Source organism: Bicyclus anynana, chromosome 5 (assembly GCF_947172395.1).
Source record: "Bicyclus anynana chromosome 5, ilBicAnyn1.1, whole genome shotgun sequence".
Lineage (NCBI taxonomy): Eukaryota > Metazoa > Arthropoda > Insecta > Lepidoptera > Nymphalidae > Bicyclus > Bicyclus anynana.
The window spans coordinates 11,574,460-11,601,708 of record NC_069087.1 but is presented as its reverse complement, the minus strand read 5'-3'; the positions used below and the strand labels follow the sequence as shown (position 1 = coordinate 11,601,708).

General features: G+C 37.8%; 1 protein-coding gene across 1 annotated transcript in view; it reads right to left on the bottom strand.

Moving 5' to 3' along the window:
- Nucleotides 1–2,296: 2,296 nt before the first annotated feature.
- The window catches only part of LOC112053199 (partitioning defective 3 homolog), a 54,180-nt gene continuing 29,227 nt past the window's right edge, over nt 2,297–27,249 (bottom strand). Inside the window, exons 6-21 of the mRNA XM_052881689.1 lie at nt 26,695–26,814; nt 25,357–25,448; nt 24,230–24,420; nt 23,383–23,553; nt 22,442–22,702; nt 21,816–21,991; nt 20,730–20,881; nt 19,479–20,016; nt 18,550–18,707; nt 17,474–17,599; nt 16,510–16,633; nt 15,413–15,568; nt 14,774–14,873; nt 13,445–13,512; nt 13,288–13,371; nt 2,297–8,033 (exon numbers count right to left, since the gene is read on the bottom strand). Coding sequence (XP_052737649.1) covers nt 7,901–8,033; nt 13,288–13,371; nt 13,445–13,512; nt 14,774–14,873; nt 15,413–15,568; nt 16,510–16,633; nt 17,474–17,599; nt 18,550–18,707; nt 19,479–20,016; nt 20,730–20,881; nt 21,816–21,991; nt 22,442–22,702; nt 23,383–23,553; nt 24,230–24,420; nt 25,357–25,448; nt 26,695–26,814 — 2,650 coding nt within the window. The 3' untranslated portion in view covers nt 2,297–7,900. The remainder of the gene's footprint in view (nt 8,034–13,287; nt 13,372–13,444; nt 13,513–14,773; nt 14,874–15,412; nt 15,569–16,509; nt 16,634–17,473; nt 17,600–18,549; nt 18,708–19,478; nt 20,017–20,729; nt 20,882–21,815; nt 21,992–22,441; nt 22,703–23,382; nt 23,554–24,229; nt 24,421–25,356; nt 25,449–26,694; nt 26,815–27,249) is intronic.

The window sequence follows — 27,249 nt, the reverse complement described above, 5'->3', positions numbered from 1 at the left end:
AGAAAATTCTCTGGTATGCAGGTTTTCTCACGATGTTTTTTCTTCACCATTTGTGACACGTGATATTAATTTCTTAATATGTCCACAACTGAAAAGTTGCATGTTCCGGATCGAATTTGAACTCACACCCTCCGGAATCGAAGGCATAGAATATAGATCATATCTAATGGGCTTTCGCGGCTCTACAACTAATTATAATATGAAATACAAATACTCAATTTTAACAATGTTATTACATACCGTAGATATGTAAATACCAATTAACGTCAATTTAAAACGCGCGGATTTTGACATTTCTTTCGTTTTCGTGTGCAACGTTTTTTTTTCGATCGTTAATATGCCCTTCTAGACGAGAATCCCTATGCAATTAGTGCTTATATAGCTTATAGGCTAATCCAGGGCAATTTACAGGACTTCATGCCGGCAGCGATGCAGGCATGCGAGTATATCGGACCGTGAGTGACCAGCTCGAGGCGACCTTTTCCCATGGTTGACGGTAGACGTCATGGGATTTTACGAACCCGCAATTTATGTGCGCGATCGTTAGCACGATACTTACGAATAATAATGCAAGTGTTATTATAAGAAACGCATGAATAACTATTAACTGTAATGTAATAAATATGTATAATAATAGAAATAACTTGCAGGTAATTTGATATTTACAATAAAACTGTAACAGATCAAATTCTGTACGTTGAAAATATGTTGGAGGAATATGATTAAAGTGGATAAGAGCCGTGATAGCCCAGTGGATATGACCTCTGCCTCCGATTCCGGAGGGTGTGGGTTCGAATCCGGTCCGGGGCATGCACCTCCAACTTTTATGTGCATTCTAAGAAATTATATATCACGTGTCTCTAACGGTGAAGGGAAACATCATGAGGAAACCGGCATACCAGAGAATTCTTTAAATCAAATCAAATCAAAAATCATTTATTTCAAGAAGGCTCAGTTTACAAGCACTTTTGACACGTCAGTTGACTATTTGTAAAGATTCTACCACCGGTTCGGAAGGCAGGTTCTGCTGAGAAGATACCGGCAAGAAACTCAACAGTTGCTCTTTTGAAAAAGTCATACAGTATTATAATTTTTAATTCTCTGCGTGTATGAAGTCCGCCAATCCGCATTGGGCCAGCGTGGTGGACTATTGGCCTAACCCCTCTCATTCTGAGAGGAGACTCGAGCTCAGCAGTCAGCCAAATATGGATTGATAATGATGAAACTAAAAATATATTTTTTTTTATTTTTTACGCGTCTGTCTGTCTATAATTTTGTTGATCGGGCAAATGAAACCCGGCACGATTTCATAATCGACGAGATCATGAAGGTTATAGGATACTTTTTGTCTACGTTACGTTTGGATTTAAAAAAAAATCAATGGTGTCACCTCGTGCCTCAGATCGGAGAGCACCTTAAGCTGTCGGTCCCTGTCGTTACCATTAACATCATATAATGATCATTAACTTTACCATATCATTGGGAAAGCCGACCCCGTATAAACGGGAAAAGGCGAGGACGAAGAAGAAGAAGAACTTTACCATATCACCCAAAGCCCGCCAACCCGCACTAGAGCAGACTGGTGGGTCTCATCTTTAAGGAGGGAAGCCTCGCCCTGTAGGTGTAGTAGACTGTTAAGATGATAATGGGTCATCATCATCATTATCAGCCGATGGACGTCCACAGCTAGACATAGACTTTCAAACACAACGGTCTCGAGCCGCCAGAATCCAACGGCTTTCTGCAATCCCCTTGATATCCTCGATCCACCTAGTGGGGGGTCGACCAACACTGCGCTTTCCGGTGCGAGGTCGCTGTAAACTGATCCTGAACCGCCTGCATCCAGCCAATTCCTGCGTCTCGCTTGATGTCGTCATTCCACCCGGTGGGAGACCGACCAACACAGCGCTTTCTAGTGAATTTTACATGGATGTATGCAAACTTTAATCAATTAACGACCACAGTAGATGGACTATCAATTTAAATTAATGTAAAAAGTTGAACCACGCGATGCATTAGGCCCCGGCATGTAGCGGCACTACGGACTGAAACAATTTGCTAAATTGTACTAGACATGCGAACGACGACCTTGCCCTTTTAACTACCATATTGTTAAGATAAGTGCTTGGCGACTAGTCCTAAGTAATCAGCAAATTTTTAGGGTTCCGTAGTCCACAAGGAACCAAGATAGATATGACAGGTAGATTTTTTAGCTTTACTCAAATACTGGATATCACGGGTTCGAATATAATTTACATTTTAGGATTTATCAATAAAGACAAATAAAACGAAAAAACAGAGATAATACTTATTTATTTAAGGTACAGATGGCCGATCGCATAGATTACAATATCTCTAAAAAATTATACAAAAATTATACCTTCAAATGATTTCCCTATTTACAAGAGCAGGTATAGGCACTCATAAGTTGCAAACACATATTTGCAAAACAATTAATTAACATTTTGTTCTCATTATAACATTAATACAAGTCACATGGTATAACATAATTCTGAATACATTCATTTCTATTTACAAGACAAACTCATAGCATTTTATATCTAAATCTATATTATTTCTAACAATTATTTTCATATATCACCATAAAGGCACGCGCACATGTGTGACACGCCACTCTACGCCATGCCACAAGCCAGCCGATGCCATTGCCACACAGAGCCAAAGTAAGCTTTTAAGTTTAGGTGGTGTAGCAAAAGCAAAAGTGGTGTTTAGGTTTCCAATCAAAGAAACTGCGTTTGCAGTCTCTAATCAAGATAATCCGTAAAAGAGGTGTTTATTTTTAGTTAACGAAGTACATATCTAAACAAATCCCATCATAATATACCGGTAACTATATATGTCCAACTGACAGAGCTAAGCTTAAAGAACAGCTATGATTAATGGTAGTAATACTTGAAGTAATGTAAGTACTTTCCCGGGCACATTGCCTTCGTCTTTCTGATTAATGTATAGTACCAGTATGTATAGTATCTATGTGTGGCAAAGCTTTACAAATGGCGTCGAGTGACGGATGGCACATATGTATACGCGGCCTAATGAACCTGTATTTAACATCTCGATCAACTACAAAGTAAATATCACAATGATAAGAAATAACTAACGTATAACGATGAAAATCTTATTGATTGATAACGGAATAAGTAATATTGATTAGTTTATGTATTATCGAATCGAGACAAAAAAAAACTTAGACAAATTGGATATCTTAAGTCAGTCGGTTTATTTTAACATTTTAACAAATGTATTTACTACTGATACAACTTAGCTTACTATAAACTATTACTATACTTTAAAGCTTCTTTGTTTTATAACTTACGCACGGAATTTAAGTAGGAATGTATGTAATACCTACCGTATTAAGAGGTAATTTGCTTAAAATATAAGGGATATTTACAAATCACTTGTAAAAGGACGACGTTTTGTAAATATAAGGAAAATAAGATAAAAATAAACTCTTCTAAAGCACAAAAGACCCGCTGATGCAGGGCAAGGATTTATGGAAGATAATAACGTTGGATCAAAAGATTTTAAACGCATCCAAAAATACCTAATTTTTAAATATTGCTTACTGAATATATTTTAAATCCACGTTGTAAGGTTTTCGACAAATGTAAAGCAAGTAGAAATACCTACTTACGTAGTACATACCTAATTGAATTGATTTCTGGTTATAATATAAATAAGTATAGGTAGGTATGTACCTACTATGTATACTAAATTACTAAGTACCTAGTATAATTTGATTTTAGAAATTGCAGTAGGCTCACAATTTTTCATATTAGAATATATATATAAATATCTCCAATTTGATATTTGCTTCCACGTTTATTATGCTCCAGCCTCCAATTTAAATTATTGGAAAGTTATCCCGGATTCAGAATTTTATATGTACAAGTAACGTATTTCTGCATATTCTGACGTACCTAAGATATTTTAAACGGCTGGAGACTAACAATCATAGATAACCTAATATAGAACTGAATTAAAAAAAACAAACGTATTAGAAATGATAAATCATATACCTTTTCGCAGATTAGGCCTTTCAATTAAAATAAAAAATATTTATGATGATATACATACAGGTATATATGTATTGAAATGGCGACCCCCAACTGGGTAAATCTATGAAATCATCTACGTAACAGAGGACCGCTATGGCAGTCCAAACTGCCCCCCTAGCCAACTGGCACGTCGATTCTCTTTCTACGATCGCTAACGCTTCGAAAACTAGAAAAATATATGGGAATAACAGATCTTGACCACGTGACCTGTCGATAGCAAATGTCATTCCCATACATCTTTCTAGTTTTCGAAGCGTTAGCGACCGTAGAAAAAGAATCGACGTGCCACTTGGCTATTGAGGCTGTATTGTGTTTGTTTAACTTCACAAGAGCCCTATGTCCAGGAGTGGAAGTCCATAGTGATGAAACTCGAACTTATTTGCTTCCCAATAGAAAGCAAATAAGTTCGGGATTTTCTGCAAATAGGATCCTTTAAACCTTGAACTGTGTTCGCCTTTAAATACTATCTATAGAATCAATGAAGATGATTTTGCAAATTGTTACTCGTTCAATAATAATAATAATCGGTTAGATTGCTGTGTTCAAACAAATGAAACTTTTTATAGACGAGTTTTTATAGTTGCAAATTTTTTCACGAACCTGGATTTTTTGTACGCGCGTTTAATAATAAAAACATTAGATATAAATTTTTAATAGTGTTTTGTAATTTATACTTATATTGACATTGTTAAAAATTATAAAAAAAGAACTAATAAATAAATGAGAGATAAAAACATTACCATTTGCATTATCCTAGTTTCATGAATTTATGATTTTGAATTGTATTTTTAGATGTATTCGATGTAAAAGGCTCTACAATTTTACAGTGTCTTATAGCATACATATTAATAGCAATAATTATATACCACGTCTAAATAATGTACGTATTCCTTCTTAATAGAGAATGCTTCGTGATAGAGTTTGTAATTTTTATTTCAATCGGTTTTAAGGTAAAACAACCAAATTCCGCGCAATTCTGCGGTTTAGTAGGTAAGTTTCTTGTTACGATGAATAACGTTATAAAGAGTTTACGCTGTTTTAAGGATTTTACTATGACAATTTTAGCAAGCAAATTAATCTTATAAACGGGATTTGTTACATATTTTTAATAATTTATTTTTCTAAAATTTTATGTTCAATTACTATAAATCGTCAGAGACAAGCAAGTGATTATTCATACTTCTCTAAATATAACTTCAAATCACAATCATATTCAAATAATATTAAACGTAAAGTCTCATTGAATCAAAGTACATTTTGAAGGTGTTTGTAAAACGGCAAAAATAACCAAGCACCAGTTTACGTTAAGGCGACAAGTTCATGTTTAAGAAAGATCCTTAGGGCGAAGCCTCATTAGTGCGTTGCGTGACGTCGTCGCAACGGATCAACACCGGAGCCCAAACAGGGCAGCGCATCACCCTCCCTTCGCTTCGTGTTTCGTCTGTCAATCCGTTGAAACGTCGCCTGCGACGCAACGCTTACTATGTGGCATATTATTTAAAATATAAATAAAACGCTACGTAGGACAACCCACTAATGAGGCAGAAGTGTAAGATTAAATTGTATGTAATAAAAAAATGTATATTTATACAAACTCTTGTGAGGTAAGTCATTTAAAAATTATTAACAAAACATCCTAATAAAAAAATCCGTTTCAGTTTCAAATATACTGCGTATAGATAATTCTAACGAACATAATATTTCCCTTCGCCTGTATAATTTGTAATTGTTAAATAATAGTATTAAACAAAATATTAAAAATTACAAGGATTTACACAAAATAATATAAACTGACTACCATCATATAAAAATGGCACCTCGTGATAATAAATTAATCAATACAATATTCATAACCCAATTTAAATTATTTTTAGCAACCAAAAAATCAATCCTGTAACCCTTGCTCGAGTGAATAAGGGTTGTTGCAACCCCAACATGTAAAGAGTAAAATATTTCAAATTTCATGTTTCAGTATGTCTGAAGAAGATTACGCGTTATACAAGTCTTTATTTATGTATATTATATAATATATGAATATTGAATAGGGATGATGACAGTTTTAAAATTGTATATAAATTTTGAGAATGCTAATAGTAAAGCAATTTTCTATAAGTAACAGGATATCTGCGATCATTACTTTCGGAGCTACAGGGATTTAAAGGGTCAGATTTCCGTCGCTGCCGCGGATCCCTGAAAAACGCCCCACACAAAATGGCACGAATTAATGACGTCGTTGATTCGCTGATCGTTAGATTTGTATGAGCGTTCAAACAAAATAACAAATATCTTTGTTATTTGCGCGTTAAGTATTATAGTTGTTAAAATGTCACGCAAAAAATATATGAATTTTCATGTAATTACGATAAAAGAATTTTAGTAGATTTTGAAATTTTATAATCTTATTTATTATGTAAACATCCAGACAATCTTGGTTTTTTATATATTAGATTAATTAGGTAATATTCTCGAATTCTCATAAATATCAATATATTCAAAAGTCATCATCCCCATTATAATATTATGGACGGTTAATTTGGCTGGTGGGAGGCTTCGGCCGTGGCTAGTTACCACCCTACCGGCAAAGACGTACCGCCAAGCGATTTAGCGTTCCGGTACGATGCCGTGTAGAAACCAAAAAAGGGGTGTGGATTATCATCCTCCTCTTAACAAGTTAGCCCGCTTCTATCTTAGACTGCATCATCACTACCATCAGGTGAGATTGTAGTCAAGGGCTAACTTGTAAAAAAAAAAAAAAAAAGTATGTAATGTCTATTGAAAGGCAGATGAATCACAGCGGTCGTATTAACTCTATTGGTCTTTAGATAACATTATGACGAATGTCTGAAGGTTACTTCATACAAATAAGCACAATATATTATTCAATTTGCATGATAAGTTAAACTTAACTATTAACGTGAATTGGTTGTGTGGGAATTTCCAGTGAATCACTTTTGTATACTTATTAAAGACGATTATTCTCAGTTACAGTTCCGCCGCCCAATAGATTAAAACGACCTGTCAAAAACGCAATCTCTGAGCGGCCGAATAATAAGACAGTTTTTAAATGTGTGAACGCGCCAGGTTCATAACTTAACATTTACTTAAATCACTGGTATAAGCATTTTTAAACCTTCACGCCATTTTCAAAGCAAATAGCGCATATTTTATGGTGACGTTAAACAGTGTTGTAAAGGCGCCATACTAAATGAAAAAACAATAGGGAGTTAACATGATTTACATACAGCCGAACGTACAACCTTCTCCTTTTTGGAAGTCGGTTAAAAATAAAGTATAATTTTAGAGCGTGCACTGTGACGTCACAAAAAGTAAAAGACACTTTTCTATTTATGCCTATATGTATGGATGATAATAACCATTACCGATTGGACAGCTTACAATTCTTATAAGTATAGAATACATTCATAGAAAGTGAGAAATTTCTCAACACTGGATTCGTCACAGTTGTATTTTTCATGGTTCACACTCACACAATTATCCCGATAGCAAGGCAATTGCAATCGTAACAATCGCATCTCAGTTCATCTGTATGGATGATTATGTCGATGGCGATTACCGGTTGGTAGTCTTCAGTGGCAGGAGCGATTACCGGTCGGTAATGTTCTGTGGTATTGCGAATAACCTGTTGGTAGAGTTCCTTGGTAGGGAGGATTACCGATTTGTAGTGTTCCGTGGTAGGGAGAACTACCGGTTGGTAGTGTTCCGTGGTAGGGAGGATTACCGGTTGCTGGTTTTCCTTGGTAGGAGGGATTGCCGGTTGGTAGAGTCCCGTGGTAGGAAGGATTACCGGTCGGTAGTGTTCAGTGGTAGTGGGACAGCTTGCCGGGTCGCCGGGGCGGCGCGCTCTCATATTCGTAGTAGTTAGACTGGGGACGTATGCCGCTCTCCTTGCATGAGCGCTGGGAATGGTAGCCAGCCGCGCCCGCTCGACGGCTGTGAGGACAAACAATTACATATTATATTAAGACACTAGATAGATGACGCCGCGCGATTTTACCCGCGTGGTTCACGTTCCCGTATGAATACGGGAATAATATGTAGCCTATAGTCTTCCTCGAAAAATGGGCTATCTAACACTGAAAGAATTTTTCAAATCGGACCAGTAGTTCCTGAGATTAGCGCGTTCAATCAATCAATCAAACAAACAAACAAACTCTACAGCTTTATAATATTAGTATAGAAGTATAGATAAACATCGTCATCATCATCATCATCATCTTCATCCTCATCATCATCATTTTCATAATCATCATCATCACTATCAGCCTATTTTAGTGTCCTACTACAAGGCCAGCTGGCCAGTTCACTAACTTTCACATAACATGTTAAAGTATTTTTCAGATAGCATGGGTACAGTGACGCCTGTATGATGTTCATCAAGATTGAAACGAACTGTCACCTGCACCATCCTACATGAAACGAACTTTAGTGGACGTACGAGTATACGCAAGTTACCAACTAGATATCTGTTAATAATTTTCCACAGAAAACATATGGTAATTCTCTGTAATTCTTAAGTCACGTGATTTCGTATTATTTTTGTTACGTTTCGCATCGTACAGGAGAGGTGACCTATATAGCTTAGAACACACCATGTTTTTCTGATTCAGGTTGGCAGATTTTATTAACATTGTATAATTTAATTCTACTTTGTACTGCATTCCAAGAGCCGTGGTAGCCCAGTGGATATGACCTCTGCCTCCGATTTCGGAGGGTGTGGGTTCGAATCCGGTCCGGGGCATACACTTCCAACTTTTCAGTTGTGTGCATTTTATGGAAATAAATATCACGTGTCTCAATCGGTGAAGGAAAACATCGTGAGGAAACCTGCATACCAGAGAATTTCTTAATTCTCTGTGTATGTGAAATCTGCCAATCCGCATTGGGCCAGCGTGGTGGACTATTGGCCTAACCCCTCTCATTCTGAGAGGAGACTCGAGCTCAGCAGTGAGCCGTATATGGGTTGATAACGACGACTGCATTCTATTAAGTATTATATACTATTTCTATTTGTACAGTGTAATAACAGCTTGCTTGAATGTGTAGCAAATTAAAGTTGGTCTACTTCCTTTAACTCCTTGTAATATAATAAATGACAGCAAATGTTGAAACACGTAGGAGTATGTGACCTAAGATCTTAGAGTACTGATATTATACAATTATCTATTTTGTAATACAAGGCAAGGACAATGTGACATATTATTCGCCTGCAAAATTACAAAGCACGTGAAGGTTATTAACCACTGGCTCTTGAATCATACTTGTAGTATATATATATATATATTTTTAGATTTCATAGGACACAAAAATTAATATAGTTACTTAACTAAGAAGTACTATTTAAGTGGATTGATTTTATGATACTTACTTACCTACAAGTATGATTCTTATCAACTTGTTAAATATTCAAGAGCCAGTGGTTAAAAATATTTATTATTATTTTTTAGTTTATATATATATATATATATATATATATATATATATATATATATATATATATATAAATATATATATATAATAGATTTTCATGTCCAACAGTCAAAAGTCAATAAGCATTTATTTCTATTAGGATTCGTTTACGAGCAGTTTCGAAAAGTCAAGTAATAATATTTTTAGATTATCGAAAACTTAAAATCAAAGTTACGAAGGTTCCAATATATGTAAAGTTCATCCAATTGATTAAATTTACATTTTTTAGATTTTATTGTTTTATTTAAATTACTTGAACGCACCGGCGATTTAGAATTTTATAAAAATTTTATATTTAATGGTTTACTTTTTTCCATTATGTCCACAGTAATTTTTTAATAATAATATTACAAAGCAAAATTAGCGGTTTTATTACCAAGACACGCAAACATTAATAGACACTACGTAATGGCATCCACAGACGTACCAACTCCAACTCCGTTTTATCAGAATACTACTACTAAATACTTGGCAAATTCGTTCATAACAATCCCGATGTCGCAAATAGGTACGTCGACCGCTACACATAACTTACTAGGTTACGAATAAGTTTTCAAATATCTCTAGATATCTTGCCCACGACTAATGCACCTTACTTCCGGCCACTGCCCCGCGCGCACAATTTCACACTTTCGTGTGTTTCGTCCACCGTCACCCGCATACCATGGGAGTGTCATCAACAATCTTGCTAAGCTATAGCTATTGAATTTGTATCTTTATAGTATAAACACGTTTTAATATATGAGAAATCGACAACATGTTGGTATGTCTGTATATGTTTTAAAACTCAAACTAGCAATAACGTACGAAAAATGAACTCAATAATTACAAAGCACGTGCATCTTACCGCCACACGACCAGAAGCAGGAAAAAGAAATATTTTATTAAATACATATTAAATGTAATGCTTAACTATAAAATTTTGCATTAACTACTCTAAAATATAATTTCGGGTAAATAAATATATTATCTGAAGTAAAGATATTAAGTGTTCATTTACACAAGCGGCAGCTGCTACCGACGACCGCCGCCGAGAGTCGACTGCAGTCGGCGACGCCGTCGCCTGCCGCCGAGACGTTGCCGACTGCAGTCGACTGCGGTCGTCGGTAGAGTTGCCACTCGTGTAAATGAACCCTAACTTTATATTCAAAATTATTCTTAACAAGAAACTAAAAAAGTTAAAGAATAAAGAGGTAAGGTAGGTATGTAATAGAATCCAGAATCATACTAAATCTTAGAAAAAGCTTGTGCTACCAAATATACATAGTATAGGTACCTAATATGAATCTATAATCAGTATAAAAGCTCCCGCAAAGTGCCTGCTATTCCTGTAGGGAATAGGTACTTCGGGATTATTAAATTAAACTAGAACTAAAGCTTATGACTAAAAACAAATTGCAGGGTTAAAATAGGGTTCTGCATTTTTAGGATTTAATTATATTATTAATTTAATAGCCCAGTTGATATAACCTCTGTCGCCGATTCCGGAGGGTGTGGGTTCGAATCCGGTCAAGGACATGCATCTCCAACTTTTCTGTTGTGTGCATTTTAAGAAATTAAATATCACGTGTCTCAAACGGTGAAGGAAAACATCGTGAGGAAACCTGTATACCAGAATTTTCTTAATTCTCTGCGTGTGTGTAGTCTGCCAGCATGGTGGAACTTTGGCCTAACCCCTCTCATTCTGAGAGGATACTCCAGCTCGACAGTGAGTCAAAAATGGGTTGATAATGATGATGATTAATTATTATGCTATAATTTGTATCTAAATTATTTAATGGTGGATAACGTCTGAATAACGTACGTAGAGGTTAAAAATCAAGGTTGCAATTCGCGCAGAAACACAATTGATAAAAATCAAAACATTTATCTTAGAGCAAAAACACTAACATAATAGTGGTTATTTTAAATTCTATTCAATGGATACTTCTAGAGAATTCCTAGAATCCTAGCGGAGTATTTGAGTTAGTCGCATACAATACAATCGCATAAATAAATACATAAAATACTTAGACACTTTTTAAATGGTGAAGGAAAACATATTAAGGAAACCTGCATATCAGAGAATTTTCTTAATTCTCTGCATGTGTGAAATCTGCCAATCCACAATGGGCCAATGTGGTGGACTATTGGCCTAACCCCTCTCATTCTAAGAGGAGATTCAAGCTCAGCAGTGAGCCCTATATGGGTTGATTATGAATTATCTAAGTCTGATGGGATAGTAACAGCACGACTGACGGCTATAGGTACTGCATACGGAACGACATTAGGACGGGGATGGAAGGGCCTTTCTGAAAGGGTTTTGGTCTGACTGTATCAGTCCGGGCGACCCCATGTTAAAAAAACTGCGTCCGAGTGACGTCAGATATCAGGGACCTCGCTTTTTCCAGCGAAAGCACTGTGTAGCTTGTGTTGGTGTTGCTGGGAAGCACTGTCGTTTACTATATCATCGTCAAGATCGTAAAGGACATAAGGGCAATACGTACGTATGCACAATGCACACTACAGGACAAAGGGTCTTAACCATGTGGCACGTCGGTTGTTTTTCTACACTACAAAACGCTACACTACACTATCGCTTCGAAAACTAACAAAATGTATGGGAATGGCAGATCCGATCGGCACCTTGATCACGTGACCTGTCGCTAGCGAATGTCATTCCCAAACGTTTTATAATTTCGAAGCTTTTCTAATTACGTTTATCTACCTATGCTATTTTTATTACGTTTGGAATAAAAACAGCATAACATAAAATTGAAAAATTTTAAAAAACCCCCGAAGGTCATGAAATTATTAATTATATTCTCGATCAAAACATCAATATTCTCTTTCAGTGCACTTTCATTTGAGACCCCACAGACATTCGCAGACATTCGGTTATTCTTCCCCACTTTCACCCCCACAACTTTTAAACGTCTCAACCGATTTTCATCAAGATCTAAGAACTTGCCCGTAAGTCACCTTTCACACAAATAACTAAATTGAAATCGCTTCATCCGTCCGGCAGCTATGGTGCCATAGGCAGACTGACACGTCACGGGGTTAAAAGTGAATTGCCATGCCACATGGCTACAGGCTAAGAAGTAAAAAGTAAAATCGGTCTCCCTATCACTCACTCGACAAAAGACTACGCCCAAACTGGGTATCCATAACTTGCATTATATACTTAGACCGTTATTAATGGTCTAAGATTATATAATAAAATTTAACTAGTATAATTATTATTATAATGTATAATGTTATGTGTGGTATTGCTTGATTATTAAATAAATAAAAAAATGCGTGCATACAAAGTACACATGTCAGAAGTTAAACTTCTTTGGCGAACTAATTTATAAATCTTGTTTATATTTATACAAATCTAAAACTTTAGATTTCCGAGACTAAGAGGAAAGGTGTTGAAAATTAATGTAAATTATAAATTTAATTTTTTCAATTTATTTCTTTAATATTTACATTCGCGCGATTTCTCTCTCTCGTTCAATCTTTCTCACTTGCTTGCTCTCTACTCTCACTCCACGGCTAGTTGCTTCATGCTACGTTCGCCCTGTCTTACTCTCTCAATCAGTCTCGATCGCTCTCTCTCTCTTTTTCGACACTTCCGTTGCATACCGGCGTGACACATCTGTAAAAATTTTACCCTCATGCGCCTGAAGAAGTTTCACTTCAATAAATAAAGTATGTAAGTCAGTTAGAATGAGTAGAGTTAGCAAGTCACCTGTCATCGGCTGGCGGCGGGTCCCGATGCGCGCCGCGTCGCACCTGTCCAATCTGCACCTCGCTCAGCTTCTCGCGGCGCGCGCTGTACGGACAACTACTTATATACTTATATGTATATATTTTGATATATAACGGAAAGGATTCACAATACTCACTTCAGATTCTGCTGTATCTCCTCGTAGTTGACGTAGTGCCCGGTCGGGCCCCAAGCGCTGTCCATGGCCTGTTTGTAAATAAACAATATTTTAATTAGAAATAGTAGTAGTAGTTGTAAAATATTCAAATTAGATGACCACTCTTATTAATTATTTCCACTTTGTTATATTTATGTCAGTGTTTATTTCTAGGTTATATTATTTTATATCATCTTATCTAAATCACAGCACCCCAATTGCGGAGACAATCAACATCTCGCAATCGCACATTGTAGAGTCATCATCTCCTGAGGTGATGACTCTCCAATGCTCCAATTTCGCAGCGAAACGTACACTAGATGATTGACTGTGACGTTTGCATTTAAATTTGTCGGTTTTCGCTAAGAATAACAAAATACTTGGAATTACACTCAGCTATAATTATATATACAGGGTGATTCGGTCTTTAGTGCGGATATTTTTTTTCGTGGTTCTGTATCATTAATAGAATATAAATCTACAAACAGTTCGATACATTTTATGTAATTTTTTTTTTAATTTATGTCTCTAAAATAACAAAATAATGTACATATTATTACTAAACAAGATATATTCAGCTTAAAAGTGATCTGGTGACGTCCTTTAGGTATCAAACGAAAATAAAATAAACGCACAATAGGGTGACCCTAAAATTCTGTTCAAAAGTAAATAACTTTAGCTAACGATAATTTTGTTATTTTTGAGTTAAAAAAAAAAAGAAAAAATACGTGATCATTAAATTTTGTTTATGTACAAAATATAAAAATATCCGCACTAAAAAAAATTTCTTCCTGTATATATATATATATATATATATATATATATATATATAAAGGAAAATAAACACGGACAGACAGACAGATAAAAAATAAAAAAAAATATATTTTTAGTTTCAGTATCGATTATATAATGCCCCCCACAAAAAATTTCAAAATATTTCAAAATATCTATATATATAGTGTTTATTTTAGTTTTTTGGGCATCACGCTGAAACTACTGAATGAATTCTAATGAAACTTGGCACGGTTTAAGACCATAATACAGAAAAGGTTATATGATACTTTTTATTGCGAAAATAAAATAAGAAGGGGTGAAATAGTGTTTGAAAGTTTGTATGGAAAGTCCTTAATTTTTAGAGTTACAGTTTTAAAAATTTGTTCAAAAATCATAAAAAAAAAAGAAATATAAAGAGATTAAATTTTTTTTTTTAATTTAAACTCTAAAGTGTTGAAATAGGGCTTGAAAGTTTACATTGATTTCTACGGGAACGAAGTCGCGGGTGTCCACTAGTTAAGTAATAAGGGTGCCTACCATCGGCGCGGGCGCGGTGCGTCCGGCGCGCGGACCGCTGCGTCGCTCCGCACGCAGGATACGCTCCGAGCTGCCTTGCCGCTGCGACCGGCTCTCCTCTCTACACAACATTATTATGTTATCAAATGTTGTATTATCACATCACTACAATAGGCTAGTTGACACTTTTTTTACTGGTCTTTCGATACAAGATTTAAAAAAAATTATATTTTTTTGAAATTTTTACATTAAAATCTAAATTTTTAAATAATTTGACAATACAAGCCAATATTTACCAAATGACAGTAACTAATTATTTACCAAACGCGTTTGGTTGAAAAATTTGATGAATTTATAAAAAACATTAAAATAATAACCGCGTGCAGCGTCCTAACGCAACAAGCACGATCTGATCACTAACTTTAATTTTCAGCCCAAGGACGCGTCGATGTAAACACAAACAGTCAAAAGTCATTATTTATTTCTAAAACGTACTTTTAAAACGTCAGGTTAAATTCGGACACTATCTGATTGCACAGCATACGCCACCACGAAAGCGAGCTGAACGCCTGGCATTAGCTGAACTTTATTATTGAATAAAAAAAACAAATTATTTTATTTGATGAGCAATGCATGCTACAGTTTATCCATGAATCTCACCTGGCCGGCAGCGCAGGCTCCGCCTCGTCGATCCGCTCGTCGATCCTGTTGTGCCTCTCCAGCAGGTCGCGCGATATGGACTTCTCGGACGAGCGGCCCGGCTGCGCGCGCCCGTACGCCTCGGGCTCAGTCTTTTTGTTGCTCGGCTTGCCGATCCTGCTGACGATGGAAACAGTTTACATAAAGTGGTCGATATACAGCGTAGTTAATGTAAAATATTGTTGCTAGGTCGTCGGCATGTCGTCAAAAATATTTTACAAATTATTGTCAGCAGTTTTAAAAAGATTTATTGTGTAGGAGCCCTTATTCAGGGTCTCAAAAATATATTTTAAAATTTTGAGAGAGACAGTTTCCATTTCCGTTTACAGTAGTCCTACCATTGATTGATTGTATTAGTTTCCAATGAGAGGTATTCCGGTTTCCATCACTAATTTTTTCTCTAAATACAGTTCACCCAGGCCAGGCGTCACCATTTAACCATTTTATACTTTAATATTATGTTTGACTCTTTGGATTCTCTAAGTCTAGGGTTTTTTTTTTAAATAACAGGCAACCAGAAAATGGGAGACTCCGAATAACGGCTCTTACATGATAAACGTTTTATTGGTAGGCAGCTGTTTCAATATAATTAATGTCGAGGAGTATTCCTTAAAATGGAGAGTACAATAATAATACCACAAGTAAAAATGATATGTTAAGAACACAGATTAAAAATTAATTAAGGCAGATAGAACGCACGGACACGACAGTGTTGTAACCGTTCCAAAATACAAAATTCAAAAATACATTCTCGTGTCAGTACGAGCGAAGCGTCGCATCAGTAATTTTCAATATTATTCAAGAAAAATGGCGTCTTATTTTACTGAATATTTTAACTGTTAACACAAACTAAAGAAACAAGATGGAGTATTTTTTATTGGTTATTGATTATTATATTGACTTATAAACACAAATTATGAAAAAAGTTTGTATATGCGGATGTCTAGGAGACGCGTGTCGTTTGTTTTTTATGTGGTTTTACCAGCTTCAGCACGCTGCTTGTAACGACTCATTCTGGATCATTCTTCAATCTTTGGTTAAGAATAAGTGTGACGAACCTGAACATAGTAGACAAGGACTTGAGCAGCGAAGGCTTCTTGTGTGAGAGTGAAGACTGCTGCGGGGAGCCGCGCACAATGACGTCAGGCGCTGCATTGTCATCCGTGAGCCAGTGCTTCAACGCTGGGAGATTAAAGAAATCTTAATATAAGAATTCTATCCTAATTATATTTTAGAAATATACAGGGTGTCCCGTAATGGATAAAACGCAAATGGTATGTAAACAGCACCTTTCTTGGTCTGTGGCGACTGTCAACTGTCAACTGTCACCTGTCACCGGGCTTTTAGGAGCGAAAAAGATTGTCGTGACATCTGGGGACTCAGATGTTAAAAATTAAAGTAAAAAGTGTATAGAATTATAAAAGATTGTGTATCAAAAGACTTTAAAGCAACAGTGATTATCTAATAAACAGTGTAACAGCTTTAATTGTTGTTTCCCTTTCAATAAGAGCAACACAATTAACTACAAAACATTAAATAAAAAATTTCATAACTTACAGTGTATTGTTATTTTAACATAAATAACATTATAGGTATTTACAGCATCTAATTATCTAAAACTAATTTGATTAGTTTTCCAAAAATCCCTAGGGTGACCAAGTTATATTTGTTTTGCGGATTATTTCAAATTTTCTATCTTGAATCATTTTTTTTAATACTGTAGCTGCTGGAATTAAGATTTTGAAGAACTGATTTTTGTTAAACATTACTGATTAAATTACCTATGTAGGTACATGTTAATTACTGATTTTGTAAATAATGTTTTAACATTTTTGTTGGTCACCCTTGTTTAGGAAAACTGTTCAAATTAGTTTTAGATAATTTTTATCCATTAATAAGGACACCCTGTATATAATTTTTTTTAAGAAATGTCATTATTGAAGGAAAGAAGTTTAAGACTTTTTTTAACAAGACATTTTAAAGTCGTATGCGGATTTTCTACGATTGTATATAAATACTAACGTGGGTGTGCCCTCGCATAGATGGGCTCGTTCCGGATCGGCTTCCTTTGTGTTTCCTGGATAGCTGTTTGAAGAGATTCTAGGCTCGATGACTTCCTCATCCCCAGCGCAGGCCCGACTTGCATGGCTAAAACAATGCGTTTTCTTATTATAATGATATGTTTTTAAAACTATTTTAATCATATTAATAGATATAAATTAATAGCGGGGAAACTCTAGAAATAAAAGGTTTTCTTCTTGGGTGCCCCAGATAAATGACATTAGGCCTGAGATGCACATTTAGAGACGAGATAAAGACAGCTGATGTCGTCCAATAGCAATCGAAAATATCGGTCCCTCTTTCGTAGTGTTGGGACAATAGAGAAAGAGCAATATTTCAACTCTGTCGCTATTGGTCGATAATGTCTTAAGTCTACACGAGAAAATGCTTAGGTACTGACCACCAGATAACCCGCATTGTCACTAATTTGCTCAGATTAATCATCATCGATAAATTAAATCGATAATTCATAATAGATTCTTTTTCTACGATCGCAAACGCTTCGAAAACTAGAAAAATGTATGTGGATGACAGATCTTGATCACGTGACCTGTCGATAGGAAATGTCATTCCCATACATTTTCTGATACAGCCGTGATAGCCCAGTGGATATGACCTCTGCCTCCGATTCTGGAGGGTGTGGGTTCGAATCCGGTCCGGGGCATGCACCTCCAACTTTTCAGTTGTGTGCATTTTAAGAAATTAAATATCACGTGTCTCAATCGGTGAAGGAGAACATCGTGAGGAAACCTGCATACCAGAGAATTATCTTAATTCTCTGCGTGTGTGAAGTCTGCCAATCCGCATTGGGCCAGCGTGGTGGACTATTGGCCTTACCCCTCTCATTCTGAGAGGAGACTCGAGCTCAGCAGTGAGCCGAATATGGGTTGATGAGGACGATACATTTTTCTACTTTTCCAAGCGTTTGCGATCGTAGAAAAAGGATCGACGTGCCATTTGGCTACGGGGCCTGGTCCTTTAGTACTCGTGACTGTTCACCTGCTATCAACGCCATTAAAAGTGCCGAAACAACATACCGTTGATGGCTTTGGTCTCCTTGATCTTGCGGTAGGTGCCGGTGGCCTTGGCGTCGAGCGCCGCGTGCCGCTTCTCCGACATGGAGCGGCGCCCCACCGCGTCTCTGCTGAACGCGCCGCCGCCGCTCTCGCTGCCCGACTCGCCGGCTGTGCTGCCTCTGACGGACGAATAACGGACGGACGAATAAGAGACGTGATAGCCCAGTGGATATGACCTCTGCCTTCGTTTCAGAGGGCGTAGGTTCGAATCCGGCCAGGGCATGTACCTCTAACTTATCAGTTATGTGCATTTTAAGAAATTAAAAATCACGCGTCTCATCCGGTGAAGGAAAAACATTGTAAGGAAACCTGCATACCTAAGAATTTTCTCAATTCTCTTGTGAAGTCTGCCAATCTGCATTTGGCGTGGTAGACTAAGGCCTAACCTCTCTCATTCTGAGAGGAGACTCGTGATCAATAGTGAGCCGAATATGATGATGATGATGATGATGAATCAGACAGTAAAATCTAATCTTTGTTTTATATTCAATTCAATTCAATGAGGTCTAAGATGGCACGCGCTCGCCTAGAATCTTGCCTTACCAATGTTTTGCAAATCTAGAACCTTTGGAAAAAACTAAAAATAATCTGTTTGACAAAGCTTAGGCAACGGTTCCTTGAAAACAGCTAAAAGTAAGCTAAATTTTCCTGTTTAAAGTAATTTTTCGATGGAGTGCGCGCTCGATAAGTTTGCGCGTCGCCAAAATTGGAACTAATCAAAGTGCCGCCATCTTGTAGTCTATCTCTATCTACCTCTTGGCGGGTAAAAGAGATCACTAACGATGACAACATTATCGCGCCCAATTGCGCGCAGACTTATCTTGCGTGCACTCTAACAACCAAATCTTTCAGATGACTTGAGCAATGGAAATAATCGTGGGATATCTTACCTCGTCCCATAGTCCTCTTCGATGATAACATTATGGTGAGCTGGCGGCGACCGCGACATATGCACATGTCCCAAATTCGGTCGGTAATGGTGTCCGTTCGACAACGGCACGTCCAACTGAGTCGCCATATAATAACTTTCATTCCGAAGACCAGTCAACCGATCGATCACAGGATTCCATCCGTCCAGTCGACTCCATTCGAAGCTATCCCTTTTACTATCATGGGGAATCGTATCTTTGTCCCTTTCCAAATAACCTTTACTATCGTCCGATTGGTTTGAAACCCAACTGTTGTTGTTGTTTATTGTGATTATAGATGCATGTTTCTTCGTACTTCTAAGCTCGGGATTGTCGAAGCCATTTTTGTTGGCTTCATGTTTTTGGTTGTAATTATCTAGCGGTTTGTTCTCATTGTCGTGTGTCGTGTTGTATATGACTGTGTTGTAGTTTTGCGAGTTACTGTTTTCGTTTGAGTTTGTCGTGTCGTTGCCGTTTGGTGGTGTGTCATCTTTCCACCTCGCTAAGCTGTCCATACTATCTGTAAAATGAAGATTCTGTTAAGTGTGTATAGTATTACAAAATTGTCTGGCCATCTAACTTATCAGCCAAGTGGCACGTCGATTCTCTTTCTACGATCGCTAATGCTTCGAAAACTGGGGCTAGGGCTTAGCGGGGCTGGTGAGAGAGTCTCCTCCCAGATACAAATTCGGGTGGTGGGTACAGGCCTTGAGGCTATGCTTCCTTGCCCAAGTAAGGCGCGAGGGATCTTGTTCCCCTGGTCATGTTCTTCCAGCCCTGTTACTTCATATACTTTTTGCGTCAGTTCCACTGGGTCTTACTTACTACGTACTTTTTGGCCACTGGGTCAGATAAGTTTGTGGCACTTATAGGTACTTAAGCAATGCAGTCAATTCCGAAATAAGGTACGCATTTCAAAGGAATCGCTGGAAGCCGTTCAATTCGTAATTTAACAATCTTGTATTTAGTCGATCTTTTATACAGATTTACAGACATTTAAGGAACCAATTCAAGACATTAATTGGGTTAACAGCATATTTATTAGGACATAGGTCAATCAGTAATAACTCTCACCCCTACAGGAGTTTTTGAAAATGATTAGTACTTACATAATACCCTTGATCTACCAGACTTTTTAATAGACAACGGACGGGCTGTCCGTCTGGTAGCTTCTAAGTTAATAGTTAAACTCACTATGAAAATCAAGGTCAAATGTAATGGTTAAATGCTTACCAGTCCGTCTAGCAATTGTCAACGATATACTGCCGTGCACGTTGGGTTTTGAATGCAGCAGCGCTCGCCGTAAAGTCTCCATCGCCTCGGCGTTGGATTGTCCCACCAGTGATACGCCGTTCACACTTAGCAACTGATCGTTTGTATTTAATCTGTAAAATACACGAGCATTTTCAATAGCTTTAGTTAGGTAAAGTTGTTGGGATTAAAGTTGGGATCAAAATTGTCGGCCCTACCCTCATCTTTTTCCAATCAAGTCGGACTATCTCATCAGACTATAAGACATATAGGTGTTTCACACACACTTCTGCACTATGTAGGTCCTGGGTTCGATCCCCGGCTGGGCTGATTTTGATTTACTTAACTGGTCCAGTTCTGGCTGGAGGGAGGCTTCGGCGGGGGCTACGTACCACCCTACCGGCAAAGGCGTCAAGCGATTTAGCGTTCCGGTACAATACGGAAACCGAAAGGGGTGTAGTTTTTATCCTAAACCTAACAAGTTAGCCCGTTTCCATCTCTGATTGCATCATCAGTTACCATCAGTTGAAATTGTAGTCATGGGCTAACTCGTAAAAAATAAAAAAAATAAATAAATAAAGAGTAGAGACAGAAACCTGCCGGCCCTACTCTAAAGTTTTTCCAATCATATTGGACTGTTGGAGGGAGGGACTATTCCCTCTCTTTAAGAGTGGGTAGATCTTTGCACACACACACACTTCTGCACTATCTTCGGAAGCTAGACACGTAAACCGTACGAATTATATAATTCATACGGCTAAAATGTCAAGCCAATATGAAATTGACCATTATGGGCAAAAATCGTTCAAGATGTACCTCCTACATTAGAATAATTTATTACCAGCGAACAGTGGTTTCACCTGCGTAGATCACGTTCCCATGGGAATACGAAGAAAAAATATATAACCTAAGCTACTCGCTGACAGTGTAGCTTTTCATCCATGAAAGAATTTTTAAAATCGGTTTAGTAGTTAATTTATTTAATTCGTACTAAACAAACGCAAATAAACATTTCAAACAGGATGTAATATTTATATGAAATTAATTTGTCCTCCAAAAGTTCCTTACCTTCCATCCCTGGACACGGCACCTCCATGTAGTACGGATTTGATGAAGATGCCCAGGTCGTGAGGATCCGGCCCAACAGTCACTTTGCCCTTCACACTGATGCCGAGCCCAGCCTTCTCCGAGTCATGGACTGGTACGTCTAACCTCATGATGAGGCGATTCCGTAAACCAAGTAGCTGGAAAAAACACAATAATTCTGAAAACGGAGTAACAAATTGCAACAATGTTTTAAATGACGTATTTGAGATAATAGGCGTATCTATTTTATATTTGGGTTAGGGGTTAGGGGTTGGATAGGAAAATAAAAGGGTTCGAAAGATTCTGTATTCTGTATGTAAGATGAATAACTTGGAAAAAATATGCTGTCCGTTGTTTTATACATTTAAATTTTATACGTTTCAATCATTAAAAACTAACTTTTGTCTTGAAATTTTAATAAATAATCCTAACATTAAAACAAATTGTTCTATACGTGTGGACGTGGTTTTTATAAAGAATAAAATATGAAAGTAGAGAAAAAAATATATGTAAATGAAAGTAATTGTCAAACATTATATCCGTATGAATAATAATTCGTACGGTTTACGTACGACTAGCTTCTTCCTTACAGTCATTTAAATTCTTACCGAACTAGAAGACGAATTTAACGCTTCCTGTATCGCTGTATCTATTGACTGGTCCTTCAGCAGGTCGTCCTTCGAGGAGCTCTTTGGTATGCGACCCCTTACAGAGTTGTTGGTGGGGTTGCTCTGGTTGATCGCGTTCACTATGCTGGACACGCGGCCGTTCTCGGGTTTGTTAGCTTCAGTTGGCTTCGCTTGTGTGATGGGTGTAGGGCCGATTGACTTCTCCACATACTTGGTTGGACTTTGTTGTGGTTCTACCCTCTAGAACAAAAAAATACACTTGTTTATTTATTCTTACGGAAGCCAACAACTTTGTCTGCCTTTGGACTTCCTTAATCCGGCCCTGTCGCAAAATCCATTCTTAGCAGTCTGAAAACGTCTGAAAAATAATCTAAAAGTCTAAAACTAAATCTCCCTGCCAAATTTTATGTAAAGCGGTTTCCGATATCGTATATTTATATTGAAATTCATTTATAATTAAAACAAAGACAGGTAAGTCACACCATTTATAACAGCTAAACAGATTTGTAGGCCCAAGAAGCGCGCCACATCTCGTCAAGTCAAAAAGACATTATGACTAATAGCAGCGTATCAAAAATATAGCTCTCTCTTACGTCCTATCGCAACGAACAAGAAAACAATATTTCGATTCGGCTCCTATTGGTCGACAATAATATTATATCGTTTTCTCTTCACGACACACACGTTGCGCACGTTGGGGTCCCAAGGTGCTGGAATGGCGACCTCGCACCGGAAAGCGCAGTGTTGGTCGACCCCCCACTAGGTGGACCGAAGACATCAAGCGGGTTGCAGGGAGCCGCTGGATGCCGGCGGCTCGAGACCGTTTTGTTTGGAAGTCCATGCAAGAGGCCTATGTCCAGCAGTGGACGTCCATCGGCTGGTAATGATGATGATGATGAGGTATATATAAGCGTACGTACCTGCGTCCTATGTGGATGTGTTCGTTCTATGACAATGTCGACGGCGGCGTCTGTGGGCGTGTTGCGCAGCAGCGTGACCACTTGCTGCTGAGTGAGCCCCGCGACTGGCACCTTGTTGACCGACACCAGCCGGTCGCCGGCGCGCAGCCGACCGTCTGTCACTGCAGCACCCTGAAAGCAATACAAAAAAGTGTGTGTCAGCTCCGACTCAGATCGACTGTAATAGAGAGATGCACTCATGTGTACGCTGTTGGCGTCAGCGTATGGTGAAAGGTGCGCAGAATAGGTTGCGCACAAAAACGTAACGCTGTCATTCGTTCATCGAATTTTACTGCCCATATTTTTTCATACCGGGGGCTATATATAAAAATTGATTCTTAAGGAGTAAACTCCAAAAATATCTATCCGTTATAGTTTTTATCATAATGCTTATTGATAAGTGGGTTTGCGTCAGCTGCGTACTTGAGGCCCGTGACGTCATTAGGTAGGGCTTCAGTTAAACCGCCACTTCTTTTTAAAGTTAGTTTACTTCTGAGCTCACAGCCTCGAAAGTTGAGAGCTCTGCCATTCTATACATCCTATGACGTAACGCATTTGCCGAATTATATATAGTCACTCTTGACTTGAAGATACCCATATTGAAGGTGGTGGGGAAAACGGAAAGGCGGAATGGACATGCTTGAAGATACCCATATTGAAGATGGTGGGGAAAACGGAAAGGCGGATGCTATATCTTACGTAACAAGCCAGTAGTTACATCGAGGTTACACCACTGCTTGGACATATTACAAGGCCCTGAGTCATGTATAGTCAAGACTCCTGATTCCTTACCGAATGTTAGACTCACCTTTGGCAAAATATTCTTAATGTAGATAGGACAATGTCCTCCGGTGGGGTTGTCCCTCGTGGTGATGGTGAAGCCGAGCCCCTTCTCCCCCTTCACCAGCGTCACCGGGACAGTGGTCACCGCGCCCGACGGCACCTTGCTGCTGGGGCTGACAGGCACCTCCATGCCTGACACTGCGCGCTCGCTGTTACCTAATACCATAATAAAACTCTGTATTTACCATCATCATATCAGTCGAAGTCCACCTCCTAAAAGAGGTATTTGATAATACTGTAAAACAAGTTGTAAAAAAATAGGAAATCCCAAAATAGGGGTAGTAGAAAAATCGAAAAAATATTACGCTGCCGCGTTTCACATCTTGGATCCTAACTTAAAGTCCAGGGTCGGGATTATTGTAGCTACATTGAGCTTTCTTACTTTTAAGAAACACACTCTCGTGCCTTGTAGTTTAAGACCATGTCATTATCATAAAAGACTGTGATAGCCCAGTGGATATGACCTCTGCCTCCAATTCCGGAGAGCGTAGGGTCGAATCCCGTCCAGGACATGCACCTCCAAATTTTTAGTTATGTGCATTTTAAGAAATTAAATATCACGTATCTCAAACGGTGAAGGAAAAACATCGCGAAGAAACCTGAGAATTTTCTTAATTCTCTGCGTGTGTGAAGTCTGCCAATCCGCATTGGGCCAGCGTGAAGGACTATTGGGCTAACCCCTCTCATTCTGAGAGGAGACTCGTGCTCAGTAGTGAGCCGAATATAGGTTGATGACATGACATTATCATAATTGTCTGGATATAACAGTATACACCATAGCTAAGCTATACACTATAACTAAGCTCTAAACCCTATTTCGGTAAATAAATATGGGTAGTTTAGAATGCTCAGCGGACCATTTAAAAAGGCTGATAACGGTGAAGTTTACTAGGCCATTTAGTATATACAGTATGACAAAAGATTACCCATCCCTCGAGACCTGTTGAGTTTCTTGCCGGCTCTCAGCAGAACCTACTTTCCGAACCGGTCTTAGTCTTTAGAATTAGACGATTTAGCGTTCCAATACGATATCGTGTAGAAACCGAAAGAGGTGTGAAGGTGTGCTTTTAGAATTAAAAAGAAAAGACCTACCTGACGGTAACAGATCAAGCTGCCTCTCCTGCACTGGATGCACGTTGGCTACGTTGTTGACTCCCGATACCCAACGGTGCATGTCTTCCACTCTAAAAACACGGAATTAATTCATTCATACAAACACGTCACTGTTACTACGCATTATCAGTTTAAATCTACACTGATATTATAAATCCGAAGAGTTTGTTTGTTCGAACGTGCTTATCTCGGAAACTACTGGTCAGATTTGAAAAATTCTTTCAGTGTTAGATAGCCCATTTATCGAGGAAGGCTATAGGCTATATTTTATCCCCGAATTCCTACGGGATCAGGAACCACGCGGGTGAAACCGCGCGGCGTCCACTAGTTGCATTGTAATAAAAATATTAATATTTTAAGTGATGAAAATAAGAATATTGTTGTGTAACTTATGTTTCTAGAACTCAACAGTGTGAGATTCGAATTTGTCTCTCTGTCTTTATTATCGTGTTAAACAGGGAGTTAGAGACTAATTAGAAATTTATACTGTAGAGATAAAAATAAACGGCTTGACAAAATATTTAATTTTAAATTGAAATAATTGATATGGATTGATTATTTTCTAAAGCTATTTTCTAACCCAACAGATTAGACAGTTAGACACACACTTAACTAACGACACTTCACATAATATTAACTGTGACCGAAGCATTGTATACAAATATAATTACCAGTTTAGTAATATGGATGTCTTTCTGTAACGTGTTATGTATTTGGAGATTTTCTAACTACTAACTGTGAGTGTTTTCTTAAAAGATTACCGATTAGATAGAAAACCTTCTGATTGACGAATTAATCTGTCAGTTTTATCTATCGGCATGATAATCGTGAGGAGGGTCATAGCTCATTGAAGCCGCCCGCATTTGACCACCAGCGCAGCCTAGTAGACCTATGACATAGGGATAGGATGGCAAAGTATTTTAAATTATCAATTTAATTTAATACTACATTGAACTAAGGTATTATATTTCAATGACCATGGCATATTGAAGGTTGGTCGCGGTATCGCAAAAGATTTACCATGTCAAACCATTATTATTTAAACTTCTATACTCGTACTCATACGTTTATTACATAGCGCAGCTTTTATGAGGCGAGACAGTCCTGTCGCATGCCAGGTGGCTCCAATGAGCTGTGACCTTAGAAATAACACAAAAAGCTTCCTTTCAGTGGTTTATTTATATCCTGCAGGCCAATTCACTATCTTTGACGTATGTTAGTTGACTTAAACGAAATTGAGATTCTATGTAACAAATGTCATCAGGTGCCTACTTATGACCCTTCGTGGATATACAGTAGGTAAATGACATTTCTTACCGATTGAGATCATTGCTTGATGGCGTATCTTGTCCTAAGGGTTCCTTTCTGGCGTCTCTGGGAAGACTTTTGCTGCCGTATATTTGGACTTTGTCGGCAGCATCGAGCCATACTCCACTTCTGTAAAAAATACCAAAATAATTGTTTTTATTTTATTACTAGCTGACGCCGCGCGGTTTCACCCGCGTGGTTCTCGTTCCCGTAGGAATACTAGGATAATGTATAGCCTATACTATAGGCTATACATTATCCTAGTAAACAAAAGAGGTACATTTTGGAATGTTTTTATTACACGCATAAATTAAATTATTGTAAAATTTGTGTGACTTCTGTTGCTGCAGGTTAGATGACAAATAATTTATGTCAAATACCTACTTTACACATGTTTTATGATCGGCGACGTGCCCAAAATATTGTGTCGCGTGCCATCAATGGCACGCGTGCCATTGGTTCGCCTACCCTGGCCTATAGCATTCCTCGATAAATGGGCAATCTAACCCTGAAAGAATTTTTCTAATCGGACCAGTAGTTCCCGAGATTAGCGCGTTCAACCAA